The 14851-nt window shown below is 39.7% G+C and overlaps 1 protein-coding gene across 4 annotated transcripts in view; it reads right to left on the bottom strand.

Moving 5' to 3' along the window:
- The window catches only part of npr3 (natriuretic peptide receptor 3), a 120606-nt gene that overhangs the window by 28966 nt on the left and 76789 nt on the right, over positions 1-14851 (bottom strand). For all 4 annotated transcript variants that reach the window (XM_069924226.1, XM_069924223.1, XM_069924225.1 and 1 more), the window contains exon 4: positions 725-860. In XM_069924226.1, coding sequence (XP_069780327.1) covers positions 725-860 — 136 coding nt within the window. The remainder of the gene's footprint in view (positions 1-724; positions 861-14851) is intronic.

Below are 14851 nucleotides of genomic sequence, written 5' to 3'. Positions count from 1 at the left end.
AAAGTACAAACTCCTTATAGAGAGCATGGGATTCGAACCCTAATCGCTAGCACTGTAAAGGCTAGACTAACTGCTACACTAACCGTGCCACCCTTCTAAATCCTTCCAATCCACAGATTTGTTTAAATGTCTTTTGAATGTCATTATTGTACCCTCTACTACGGTTCCTTCTGGCAGGTCATTTCATAAACAAACTCTTTCTAAATGAAAAAAATTGTCTCTCAGAAATCTTTCCATCCTCACCTTAAATTTAACTTCTCTAGTTTTAGGAAATTCTACAGTGGGGAAAAGACTGAGCTTTCACTTTATCCATGACCCTCATGACTTTGTCTATGTCCATAATGTCGCTCCTCAGCCTGCTTTTCCCTGAGGACGAAAGACCCAGTCTATCCAACTGTTCCTGTAAGTCAAGCCCTCCAGTCCTGGCAACATTCTACTGAAGTTAAACACGAAAATCTGCAGACGCTGTGATTGTAGTGAAAACAGAGAGTGCTGTAGAAACTCAGATCTGTGTTTTTTCACTCACACTTTGAGGAAGGGCTCAGGCCCAAATATATCTTTACCTCCTGTGCACAGTGCGAGACTGGCTGAGTTCCTCCTGCATTTCTGTGTTTGGACAGCATCCTAGTGAATCTCCTTTGCACCCATTCCAACTTATTGATATACATCTAAAGCATCATTTGTCTATGAGATCATTGCAAGTCCTCATAAAAGAGTATTTTACCTTCAAAGGATGTATTCCACATCTTCTGTACAATTTGTGATCCATTGGTTTTACTATATCCTCGCTTCAGAACATCTTGAAGTGCTTTGGCATAAAGAACAATGGCATCATGGAACCCCTCCACAAACATGTTTACCTGCAGAAGTCATAACCAGCTTGAGTAAATGAAATAGTGTGAATTAATTGCAGGTTTCACAGAAATGAGTGAAACAATTACAGGTATATGTAAAATATATATCTGAAGATCTATCCTAACATCCACTTTCAACTGCCTTTCTGGGTAGATACTTCATTAAAATAGTTACATGTTTAAAGGTTAATTTGTTCATTTGAATTTTACTTTCACTCTTTGGAATTATAGAGTTGTACAGCAAAAGAAAATGGGTTCTTCGGCCCATGATCTTCCCCGTCCTTCTCCTTGGTAAATAAAGAGTAGAAGTATTTGTCATGATAATGAATTTGTACGAGATGTACCGGAAGTCACGTGGTATGAGAGAGAGATAAGAACACAAGCAGGAGAACAAAGGAAATGGGAGAATAAAGCCACTGAGAAGTTTACCTGATAAAACTTGTGTTTAATGTTTTATCAACTTCACATTTCGGGCCACAAATGTGACAGTATTCATTTGGGACCTTACACACAAAGCTGATACAACACATAGATTACCTCTTTTGCACCCAATCTCATTCCTGCACTCTTGCTCTTGCCATACTTGCCATAGGATAGGTAAACATTTTACTATAAGAAGTCCGTGGGTGTAGAAATGTTAAATACAGCTCAATAGCTTAAAACACCGGATCATTCATTTCTTCCTGGCAGAGGTTGATGTAAAAAATGTTGATGCTGCTGGAACTGGTGATACGGCAACATTGCCACTGGTGAGGACCCAGAAACGTGGGGAGTGAAGACACAGTTCTGCTCTGCAGGCTCCTACTGCATCGCCCTGATGCCCACGGCTCTGCACAGGTTTTAAATAACCTGTTGAAGGTTAATTTTTACATCCTGCAACCACAACCATCTGTGCCCATGATGACAGTGTCTATGCCCGACAGCATATCACGATGCGTTGCAGAATCTCGGGAGCAGAGGACCAGCAGAGCACCAGAAATGGGGAGAACACTCCCCGTTGAGAAGGAGAAGCAAGGGAGACAATTCGACAGGGAAGTTGACTGTGGCAGCAGACCTGCAAGAATTCACACAGGCTGTTGGCGACTTGTGGTCGAATGACCCATGCAGGCTGCGGGATATTGGAGACCAGCACATGGGAACTAGATATCAGTACCAGGATTTCAGGGGGTGCTGAGGGCAAGATGGACTCCGAAGTATCCTCGGACACTGATTGTAGCAAAGGTGTGGATCTTAAGCTCAGATTACCAGTGGTTTAAACAATAGTCTGTGAGGCTGCAGGAGCACTGGTGGTGAATTCCTGGACACCCAGTGACTCTGAAGAGACTCCTTGTTGCTTCTCTTTCTCTTATTGTTAGGGCCAATGAGCAATGCAAATGCCGACTCTTGTGGCAAACAAAAATTGAAGTACAGTATATCATATATGATACATTTTTAGATATTATTACATGGCATAAAGAGGAAAATTGAACCTTTAGAACATAATCTGAAGCTGAAAGAACAAGCTTGAAAATTTAGAAAGATCACTTCCATGTTGTAGGAACATACGCCGGATGCATTCAAGTGTCTGTCTTCAGCTCAGCTTCACTGTCTTTCTCAAAACTAGACGTTGAGCCAACAAGCTGGGACTTCAGGGGGATGAGTGCTGGGTGGTGTTGGACATGTGCTGTGAAGTGGACACCAGGTATCACTTAAAATATCACCATAGGATGTCACGAAAAGGTCATCACACCATCTTAGCACTGGTTTTATTGAAACGACAAAAGGTTCTAAAACAATTGTTAAACCTTCAGTTGTGATATTAAAGAGGTCTGGTCCTTGAATTAAGAACTCGGACATTATTGACTAATAATTTGACAATCATTACTCTTCCCAAAAACAGGGAACCAGAGCAGGTTGTAGTGCCACAGTTACCTTATATATGAATACACCATGAAAGTGCACTTCCAACTTACAATTTTTGCTCATGTATAAGGTGTGAAGAAAACCACTTCCTTCTTTCTTATACGTATCACAATAATTTAGTAAAGAAGGTAACCACTGACTTATGAGAAAGAAGGTGGTAAAAGTTGTCAGCAAACATGATTGCTGTTAAATCAATTTCTCCCTTTGAGATCACAGGAAGTGCCTTAAATAACCACATCCAGACCGATGGCCGGTTTGATGTAAATTATTACAAAACAACTGTTTAATGAAAGTTTGAAGAATTCAAGAACATGAACATGAATTACTAGGGAGAATTGTGTTCAGTTCTGGTCGCCTCATAACAGGAAGGATGTAGATGCTTTCAAGAAGGTGCAGAGGAGATTTACCAGGATGTTGTCTGGATTGGAGAACATGACTTATGAAGCAAGGCTGATAGGGTTTTTCTCTTTGAGCGATGATGGATGAAAGTTGACTTAACAGAGGTATACAATATAACATTTGGTCGGGTGGACAGCCAGCACCTTGTTTAGGGGGTGACAAATTACCAGATGAGTGCAGGAATGTTTAGAAAAGATTTCAGAGGTAGTTGTTTTGTTCAGAGAGTAATAGATACCGCAAATTCATTGCCAGACGTGCTGGTGGAGACCGTTACAATGGAGACATTCAAAAGACTCTTTTGAATGTACTTAGGCACATAAATGTAAGAAAAATAGTGGGTCATTGGCATGAAGTATGGAAAGATTAGATTGTTGTAGAGTAGTTTTATATAGGCTAGCACAATGTCATGTGTTGAAGGGCCCATGCTGTGCTATAATGTTCTAGTTTGAATAAGGCAGATATAACATTCATGAAGATCCTAATCCTAAACATAGAAATTTATCTGCAACTGTTATATTGGTTCTGTGAAATTCATAGGGAAGATTGTGCTAATTAAAAGTTAAAAATAAAAAAGTTGCAAGCAAAGGAAAATAGTCTGCTCCTGAGAGTGGATCCAGCAAACTCAAGGAATTAGAGGTAAGGGATAATGAGTGTACAGTACTTGAAATCATGGAGATTGGAAGAGGGGTCAGAAGCTAAGATGATCAGCCGTGGGTTTGGATGAGCCTTGGTCGGGTGACCAAAACCATAGAAAAGGTGATAAGTGGGTCAGGAAAGTGGGGGGGGGTTAGGGAATATAGGAACCAAGCAACATATGGCATTTGGGATGGTGGGGTTCTGCACTGTGGAACTCTGAAGAAGTGCTAACAAATAATTAAATTAAAGGTTACATGACTCATACCTGAGTCAGATACCCATTCCCAGGTTAGGAGCCCCCTTGGTTGCAACCCCCATGGTTGCAAACTGAGAAATGCTATTGAAATATTGTTGTGCAGACATGATCCAATGACCCATGATCTAATTTCTTTCAACAAAATTATAATCTTGGCAGTGCACAAAGAATTATGCAATGATATCTGTGGTCAATCAAAAAATATATTATCTATTCAAGAGTTTTATGTGACAACAATATGCTCAACTAAATTTTCACTGTGGGAAATGCAAGCCAGAAACTGTCACATTTAATTCCAGGAAATGTGAGATAATATGGTTTCCTCATATAATGCTGAAAGCAATGTAACATGACTAAATTTCTAGGTGTAGATGAAGGATGTAACATTTTTAATATGCTGGGCATTTCCAAAACATTCAGCCACATGTGAAACCTTCAAGGAGATTCTATCATTAGTGAGCCTTGCAGATAAATATTCATTCTCACCCAACAATCAGAATCAGAATGATCAGAATAGCTACATGTTCACTTCAATAACTTACTCTGGGGAGTGGTTGCAATATATGGATGGAATTTGGTGTTACTCATGTGTAATTAATATCTGGAGCGATCCTCAATATTTTGAAATCGTGTAAGGGTTAAATCACACAAAATCATTTTAGACAGCTGTCTTTCCTTGCATAGTAACTTCCAAATGTATCCAACTGCAAGCATGCAAATCTCCAGTTTTCTGGATATACAAGCCCAGTTCCTGCAGGCTAGATTGACATACCTGGAGCTCAAGGGATATATCTAAATGAGGAACTTTCTCAAATTGGAGGTTAAGGATTCTGATCTATACTAATGTAATATAGTACTTTGAAAGATAATGCTATGAACGTCATAAGAATCTTCTGTAATGGGAACCATATTAGAAAAGAACAGAAACGGATATGATCTATTACTTAGATTATTTTCTGAAGTTCATCATTTGTTATCTTCATTATGTACAATATTTTATCATTTCTAAAATGTAAATGCATTTGGTTATATGATTGAGATCAATAACATTGCTTTTTTTTCTGGTTTGAGAAAATTATTGCAACATAACTTTCCAAAATGTGACCATCAGAGGATTCCGTCCTTTGAAGATTTTCTTTCAAGCATCAAAGCTCTATTACTGACTCCATTTACACAGGACTCAAAGGGACTATTCTAATTCACAAAGAATAATCAAATGGGGTAGCAAATTACAGAATGTTTCACAAAATACCTACACAAGAATATGAAAAACAATTCATATAGGAAGGGAAATATGTTTATGTATAATCCATAAATGATACCAAAATAATCAGTGATTTATGTTGAAAAAGACCCGTGGCCTCAATGGTAAAATTAACCCGACAGTCAACAACATGCTGAATTATTCAGCCAAAGCAGTAGAACACAAGTCAGTACAGGCAGTGCAGCTGTCTCATCGTAACACCTGTTTTCTCTGGGTGCCCTGGTTTCCTCTCACATCCTAAAGTGGAGTGGGCTGGACAGGTTAATGGGCCATTGTAAATTATCCCAATTATATGTGGCTAGTGGGAGAATAAAGGTGGAGAGAGAGGATGGGGGTGGTGTGTTACTGAGCATATGTGATAAAATAGGTTACAGAGAAATAAGTGAGCGAATGGTACTGACAGAATTGCTCTGAGCTGCCCTAGACTCGATAGGCCAAGTGACTTCTTTCTTTGTCGTAGGAAAATATGAAGACACTCAAATCAGTGGAAATTAATTTCGGGGGTGTTGTACAACAAGCAGACACTAAAGTACTGGATTCTTAGTGAAAGCACATGCGGAATTTCTATCCCAGCATCTTTACATTAAAGCAAGACTGAATCAGAGTAAAATCAGGAAGTAAATTTCCACATAGAGAGCAGTGAAAATACTTTCCAAAGGACATGGACAAAGGATTAAAATGAAAATGTAAATCAAGGGAAGAAGAAACAAAGGAATATTGCCGAAATGAATGGAGACAGTTCAGCACAGGAACAGGCCCTTTGGCCCACATGTCTGCACCAAATGTGATGTCCAAATAAAACCAAAACTCTGCTACTTGCACATGATAGATATCTCTCCATTCCATTTATATTAATGTGTCTATTATTTCTGTTTCTTTATTTCTTTTTTGTTCCTGCTCGAGCACTTGAGGCTTTGCAGATAAAAAAATCACAAGACTGACCCCTAGTGTTGGGGGTGAAGGAAAGAAGAATAGCAAAGCTTTTCAGTTAAGAAGTTTGAAAAACTTTGAAGTATATATAACTATTAAGGGTAAGGATAAGTTGACCCAGTAAAACATATTTAAATTACAGTAAACTCTGGAACAATAGGGCAGTGGTAAAAAGTACTAAGAACTTAAGTTAGAACTATAGAAGCACAAACTCTCCAGAATCTGGACTCTTGAGCAATCAAAAAATTGCTGAAGGATCTCAGCAGGTCAGACACATTGCATGGGTAGAAATGGTCAAGCCAATGTTTTATGTCTTGGCCCTTTATCAAGACTAAATGGTGTTATTAGGGATATAAAGTGGGATCGAACTTTGGAAGGGGCCAAGTGGTGATAGGGTATGGGAGTGAGGTGGAGATAAGCCCTTATATGAAGTGGAAGGGGAGGGGTGGGGGTTGGAAGAAAAGTTATGGAAAGAATAAAAAAGAATGAAAAATAAGAACAGGAGTAGGTAAAGAAGAGAAGGAAACTGTGGTACTCGATGGGACGGGGTTACGTAAAGTTGGAAAAATCAATGTCCATGCTGTTCATTTTAGGGATGTCCAGGAAAAATTCATTGTGCTGTTCCTTAGGTTTATGTCTGGCCTCACCCTGACAATGGATGAGTCCTCAGCCTTGTCCATTGACAGGGTGAAGTGAAATGTAAACTGAGACACAACCCATCATATTCCTCCTTGGCAGCTTTATACCACACAACATGGCCACGGATATTTCCAACTTCAGGTAACCTCCATCAAGTACCACTGCTTTCATCTCTTTTTTCCCTACTCCCATACTTAATTGTCTCTCTAACTCCCCACCCCACCCTTGTGATCTCTCCCTTTATCTATCTCTCTACTTCTCTCCAATACCCTATCACCTCTTGTCCTCTCGTCAGCTCTCCTCGCTCCATTTTCTTTTTCCCTCAACGTGATGTCAGCTCTTCTTATTTTTGTCTCAACAAAAGGTCCAGATCCAAAATGTTGACTTGAGCGTTTCAACCCATTGATGCTGTCTGACCTGTTGAGTTCCTCCAACAATTTATTTGTTTGCTCATGTTAGAACTAATTTTTCCATCCGATCACGTTTATTGTAATTGCTTAGAGAACGGGATAGAAAAATCATTGCAAAATTATGGAACTGAACCATTCAGCAATAAAAGGAAGAAGTAATTAGGATTACCCTGGAATGATAAATTAAAATATTTGGTGTTCTCCACCTATTATTATCATCTTATTTTGTAATGTTTTCCTCGGGTCTTAACCTGTCACAAGGGTTTATTCTTTCATTTCAGTATGGAATGCCATTGCTAATTTTTGGAAAGCAACTGTGTTTTGAGAACTGAACAGAATCCACTTTCTCCAAATAGTGGATATGTAGAGTCAAATTATCTTATAATGAGAAATAATTCCATGGCAATCTATGATAAAAAATGCATTATCATCCTAAGTAAGTTACATTACAAAGAAATCATTTCACTGTAAGGCACATATCAGAAAGAAATTAGGAAGAACTATGGTATTTGCATTTAATACTTGAATGATGTCCATCTGTAAGTCACCAGTCAAACATGAGAGGGGATCAATAATGTGTTAAAAAGCTTCCACTGAGTTTAAGGCAACAAAGAATCCAAGGACTGTTTTAATGAGTTTGAGGTAATTTTTTTATTGCTCGTCAGGCTTTCCTCCAATATTTTTTTTAATAATATAGCCTGAACTAATCCATTTAGTTTTATGAAGTAAAAGTTTCTCAATTGGAAATTGATGGAATACCTTTAATTCCCTGGCTGCTTGTAATGTCAATTCTAATCACAAATCATATTAAAGAATGGCCAACATGGAAGACACTTACAATAAATCTGGGTCTTACCAGTTATGTCTAATCCCTGCAATGACACTGTGCACATTCTTTTCCTATAGTCTCACACTTGTGCAATTTCCATGCCAAATTCAAACCTGAGAACTCTATAGAATTATTTCATTTTATGGAGCAATATGAATTTTTAAAAATATTTTTAATGCTTTCCACACTGTTGTGATTTTTATGGAATGTATTATGTCAAATAAGAGGAAAAGTAGATGTGTTTAATGAAGTAATGGAAGCTTGCACAAATACTACCCTTCGCCTAGTTCTTCCACCAAGCCTGTTCTTTGTGGCTAAGGTTAAATTGAGCAGTAATGTAGATACAATTCTAAACCAGTGCTTTCAAATCCATCAACAGAAGACATTTATCTCGATATATGACAACTAGAAATGTAATTTCTCCCACACACTTTATCTCAATATCAGATTTCATTCCCTCGACAGTAATTGGAGGGATGAGGAAGCAAACTTCAGCTTTAACCTAAAAATGCCAATCAGCACTTTCCTTAATTTAATCAGTGGGCTGTGAGCATAGAATGAATGTTCCCATACAGCCCAATAGTTCCTGATGACAGGGACATTTTTAGATGCTGCTCAGAATTGACTGTCTAGGAGAATGTGTTGGGGAGAGTGGTGAGAAGATTGATGGCTGTAATTATGAGCTGTCAATTGGCTAGATGTTTTTCTGGTCCCAAAACTTTTTTTTCAAATAACATATTGACTAATTTTTATCTGAGTTGGATGTGAGTAGAATCAACTTCATTTTCCATATTTTAATTTTAAAACTGCAGTCTTTATCACACAACAGGCATGGTCCTCAGATGATGGATAAACACATGCTCAACTATTTTGCTGGAGACCACATATATTTGATGGACAATTATGAGCCAACAACTTTTTTGGTCAGTACTTGCATCATTTTTTTAAAGCTTTTAATTCCCTTAAAAACATTGAAGCATGGGAAACTCTAAAATCAAATGTTGACCCAGGATGTTATTCAGGTAAAGAAGATGGAAATGTACCATCAAAACCTATTTTGAAACTCTGTCCAAAAATGATCCATAGCCCCTTTAACACTTGCAAGTGGACCCAGGAATTAACTACCAATCGGCCTTTAAAGTGTCTAGTGTAAAAGAAAATCTTCTCAATGCATGCTGGCATCAAGTGTTTGCAGTCAGGCAAGTGTGAAATGGGCAATTGCATTGTGGGATTGAAATAACCCAAGTTTTTGCATGAGTGCAGGAACGTGAAGGAAGAAAAGATTAAAATGAAAGTATAAACTTTGCTGTGGGAAAATCACAGCGGGGGGGGGGAGAGTGAGTGAGAGAGAGAGAGAGAGAGAGAGAGAGAGAGAGAGAGAGAGAGGGGAAATAAATAACAATAGTGGACAATTTTTAAAGAGCATGGCAAATTTGGTAGCTCTATAGTGCACAATTTTTAAAGACTGTGGGAAAAAGAGATTGGGGACCTGACTTCCCAGAATGCTGTGTGGCAGGAAAAACCCCTCAATGAGTACTTTGTGCATGCAGTCAGATATACAGCCTTTTCTCTGCTACAGGAAATTCTGGGAGGGCAGGACCGCCATTGCTTTTCCCCATGGTATTTATATTGTAAGAGATAGTGCTACCAACTTTCCCATGCTGTTCAAAAATTGTCTGCTATTGCTATTTATTGCAAGCACTTTCCCACAGTCCATTATAAAGGTTTATATAGGTCAGCACCACAGCAACAGGGACTGAAGGGCTCAAACTGTGCTGTACATAAAGTTTAATTATGTTATAATTGGGCATGATTCATTTTTTTCAAATATAAGATCATAATACATTGATCAAGATTTAGAGCAGGGCCACCATCGCCCGAAGCATCACGACATCACCGGTAGAAGGTAGAACAGTCCTAACCCCGGGGATGGCTTCTTGCAAATGTGAACACATGCAGTGTCCCAGTTAAGAGTGGTCAAGTGTGAAAATCCAAACCGCCATTCTTAACCTGGGACACTGAACAGCCAATTTAGTGGGACGCAAGTCTGAAAGGGGCTTATGGTTAGAAGCAACCAGGGAATGATTTGGGGGGAAAAAAAAGTATATTATCAGGAATATGACTTGTGTGTAGGAAGATAGATAACAAAAAGAGCCAATTGGACAGAAAATTGAACAGTTTCTGAATCGTTAGGTCACTTTCTAGCATTGCATTTCAGTCCCTTTCTCATGTCATGCTGTTCCATGATATCAGATAGGTTAACAGTGCTGCTTCACGCTGGAATAACAAGCACCCCGTTCACATAATTAATTAAACCTGAGAGGTAAATATAAAGAAAAAGCTGCTTCCTTTGTTGTTTTTCAGAAAGATATACTAATAAATGGATTGTTAAAAGGAATATAAATATTTCATTGGCAAATCAAAAATTCTATAAACTGAAATTTTCAAGAAGTCCTCTTACATCACGTCACAAGCTCATCAGATTATCTTATTTTGAAAATTTGAAGACTTCTAACTATTTACACCATTAACCATTAGAAATCCTTTGCATTGCCAATTATTCTGAAGCATTTTCGGAATATGATTGGCTCATTTGGTCACTTCATGACAATTAAATTAACAGTAAATGTGGACAAATGTTGGCACTGGATTTTTCCATGTTTGCAAGTCATGGAAGCACAACTAACATTATGTGTCATCACCATTGATCAATATAACACAGCTCTTCTCAACATTTTTTTATCCATGGCTCCCTGAGGACTTTTCTCAAAGTTTATGGGCCCCCCTTCCTTGTGAAGTTTCATTCATTTCTTCTGTACTGCTCTCCTACCGACTGCATAACAACGTAAAATATATTTTATAATTTCAGCCCATGGCCCCTTTGAATATGCTGTAATCTACAGATTACATGGGCTCATATGGCCAGTTGAGAATGACTGATAAAGTACGAGAAAAAAGACTTTGGGTAATAGAATCTTGGCTACCTGGTACCAACATGGTATCACGTGCATTGAAGATTGTTATTGATCAGCAGAGGCAGTTTAAGTCTTTTGAATGACTTAAAAATAAATATAATTGACCTAATAACACATTCTTCAGCTATCTCCAATTGTGATCTTTTTTGAGGGACAAGTGGGGACCATTAATCGTTTTACCAATGTGCTTAGTCGTGGAAATTCTAATTCAAAAGAGGAATGAAACCAAATTTATCTCTTGTGGCAGCCCACAATTGTGGAGATCGGGCCGGCTCATCGTGTGGCAGCAGACGCGGACAGAGATCACTAAGGCGACTTCCAGGACAATGAACCGGTGGGGTTAGAAGCTGGGGCAGCATCAGACCAACAGCCCTAAAATGGCATTGGTCAAGCTGCCCAACTAACTCAGCAGAAACAGGCTGGGGAAGAAGGGGATGGATGTTCCCACCCGCTATTGTTATTCATATGGATGACTCAGTCAATCAGCAAAAACGGCGGGAACTTGAACAGTATAAAAGCAGTCTTTCCAGTCCTAATAAAGGAGTGAGCTTAACCTACCACACAGTATGTGTGTGTGTGTGTGTGTGTGTGTGTGTGCTACACTCTAATATATATGCTCTGATCCAAGATCAAAGCCCAAAATATGAACTACAAAGATCGAGGGAGAGATGGGAATTGGATTTGTGCATTGTAGTTGATCCACAATGCTGGTCAGATCTATTTGTAGATAATATAACTACCTGAATTAATTCTAAATATAGACTGATATATTATCATTTTTTGAACCGATTATAACTCACACCTCAAAAGATACATAAGAATACACGAGAATTTTCTAATGGGTGTTTTAGGTGTGGTATCGATGTTGGTACCTTTTTACATTTCACCTGGTTATGCATGAAAATAAGATCCTTTTGGATAGAATTGGGGGAAGTGTTGACAAAAATTGTGGTGGTAAAATTCCCTCTAGACCCGTAATTTTTTCTTCTAGGATTTTGGCAGTTATAAAAGTTAACTTCTCTAGAAGTAAATCTAAATTTATTAAAATTGCATTGTCAATAGGCAGGAAATGTATAGCGGTAACATGGAAATCCGATTCCCTACTTCATATTGATCATGGAACATGGAAGTGCAAAGTTAATATTCCCCTTGAGAGAAGATTTTTGCAGACTTAGAAATAGATATAGTATTTTTGTCAAAATTTGGTAACCTTATTAAGATTACTTATATGTCCAGATTGTATAGTTTATTTTTGATATTAGTCAATCATTATACTCCTTATTAGAAATTTAATACTTTTAAAATAATGTGACTCTGAGACGTCGAAACTTGATTCTGTTGCTTTTACTTTTCCATTTTCTTTCTTTTTCTCTCTCTCTATTCCCTGCTGTCTGTCCCCTTTTCTTTTGAATCTGGGGAGGGGCACTGGGACCTTATGACTGTTTTTCCATATTTTATATTCAATGTTATTATTATTATTTTTATTATTATTATATTAATTGAGTCCTATATTCTGGATTTTCTTAAAACTTGAATAAAATGTTCAATATAAAAAGAGAAGACAGCATCATGATCCATATTCATCACTCATACAGGTGCAGTTGTTATAGTTCAAGGAACTCAAGGGCACTAAGTCCAAAAGTTTATTAAAACAAGTGTAAAGATCATGATGAGACATATAAGGCAATCGAACAACTGAAAAGTGGCAAAGCAGCAGGTATGGATGGAATCCCCCCAGAAGTCTGGAAGGCTGGCGGCAAAACTCTGCATGCCAAACTGCATGAGTTTTTCAAGCTTTGTTGGGACCAAGGTAAACTGCCTCAGGATCTTCGTGATGCCACCATCATCACCCTGTACAAAAACAAAGGCGAGAAATCAGACTGCTCAAACTACAGGGGAATCACGTTGCTCTCCATTGCAGGCAAAATCTTCGCTAGGATTCTCCTAAATAGAATAATACCTAGTGTCGCCGAGAATATTCTCCCAGAATCACAGTGCGGCTTTCGCGCAAACAGAGGAACTACTGACATGGTCTTTGCCCTCAGACAGCTCCAAGAAAAGTGCAGAGAACAAAACAAAGGACTCTACATCACCTTTGTTGACCTCACCAAAGCCTTCGACACCGTGAGCAGGAAAGGGCTTTGGCAAATACTAGAGCCCATCGGATGTCCCCCAAAGTTCCTCAACATGATTATCCAACTGCACGAAAACCAACAAGGTCGGGTCAGATACAGCAATGAGCTCTCTGAACCCTTCTCCATTAACAATGGCGTGAAGCAAGGCTGTGTTCTCGCACCAACCCTCTTTTCAATCTTCTTCAGCATGATGCTGAACCAAGCCATGAAAGACCCCAACAATGAAGACGCTGTTTACATCCGGTACCGCACGGATGGCAGTCTCTTCAATCTGAGGCGCCTGCAAGCTCACACCAAGACACAAGAGAAACTTGTCCGTGAACTACTCTTTGCAGACGATGCCGCTTTAGTTGCCCATTCAGAGCCAGCTCTTCAGCGCTTGACGTCCTGCTTTGCGGAAACTGCCAAAATGTTTGGCCTGGAAGTCAGCCTGAAGAAAACTGAGGTCCTCCATCAGCCAGCTCCCCACCATGATTACCAGCCCCCCCACATCTCCATCGGGCACACAAAACTCAAAACGGTCAACCAGTTTACCTATCTCGGCTGCACCATTTCATCAGATGCAAGGATCGACAATGAGATAGACAACAGACTCGCCAAGGCAAATAGCGCCTTTGGAAGACTACACAAAAGAGTCTGGAAAAACAACCAACTGAAAAACCTCACAAAGATAAGCGTATACAGAGCCGTTGTCATACCCACACTCCTGTTCGGCTCCGAATCATGGGTCCTCTACCGGCACCACCTACGGCTCCTAGAACGCTTCCACCAGCGTTGTCTCCGCTCCATCCTCAACATCCATTGGAGCGCTTACATCCCTAACGTCGAAGTATTCGAGATGGCAGAGGTCGACAGCATCGAGTCCACGCTGCTGAAGATCCAGCTGCGCTGGATGGGTCACGTCTCCAGAATGGAGGACCATCGCCTTCCCAAGATCGTGTTATATGGCGAGCTCTCCACTGGCCACCGTGACAGAGGTGCACCAAAGAAAAGGTACAAGGACTGCCTAAAGAGATCTCTTGGTGCCTGCCACATTGACCACCGCCAGTGGGCTGATAACGCCTCAAACCGTGCATCTTGGCGCCTCACAGTTTGGCGGGCAGCAACCTCCTTTGAAGAAGACCGCAGAGCCCACCTCACTGACAAAAGGCAAAGGAGGAAAAACCCAACACCCAACCCCAACCAACCAATTTTCCCCTGCAACCGCTGCAATCGTGTCTGCCTGTCCCGCATCGGACTTGTCAGCCACAAACGAGCCTGCTGCTGACGTGGTCTTTTTACCCCCTCCATAAATCTTCGTCCACGAAGCCAAGCCAAAGAAGAAAGATCATGGGAACTGCAGAGAGTTGTGAACACAGCTCAGGCTATCACACATACCAACTTCTCCTCCATCAACTCTGTCTATATCACCCACTCCATCAGAAAAACTGCCAACATATTAAAGCAGCCATTCTCGACCTTTTTTTGGCTCAGCCCTCCGCCCCTCCCCCACCAGGACTTTGCTCAAATTTTATGGGCAGGAAATACATCAGCTTGAAAACATGAACCTCCAGATTCATGGAAAGATTTATTTTTCCCTGCTGTTAGCAGACCCTTAAATGGAGCTCTCGTTGCACTGTTTT

Source organism: Narcine bancroftii, chromosome 3 (genome assembly GCF_036971445.1).
Source record: "Narcine bancroftii isolate sNarBan1 chromosome 3, sNarBan1.hap1, whole genome shotgun sequence".
Taxonomy (NCBI): domain Eukaryota; kingdom Metazoa; phylum Chordata; class Chondrichthyes; order Torpediniformes; family Narcinidae; genus Narcine; species Narcine bancroftii.
The sequence above is the reverse complement of the archived record's forward strand: the minus strand, read 5'-3'. Positions and strand labels throughout refer to the sequence as shown.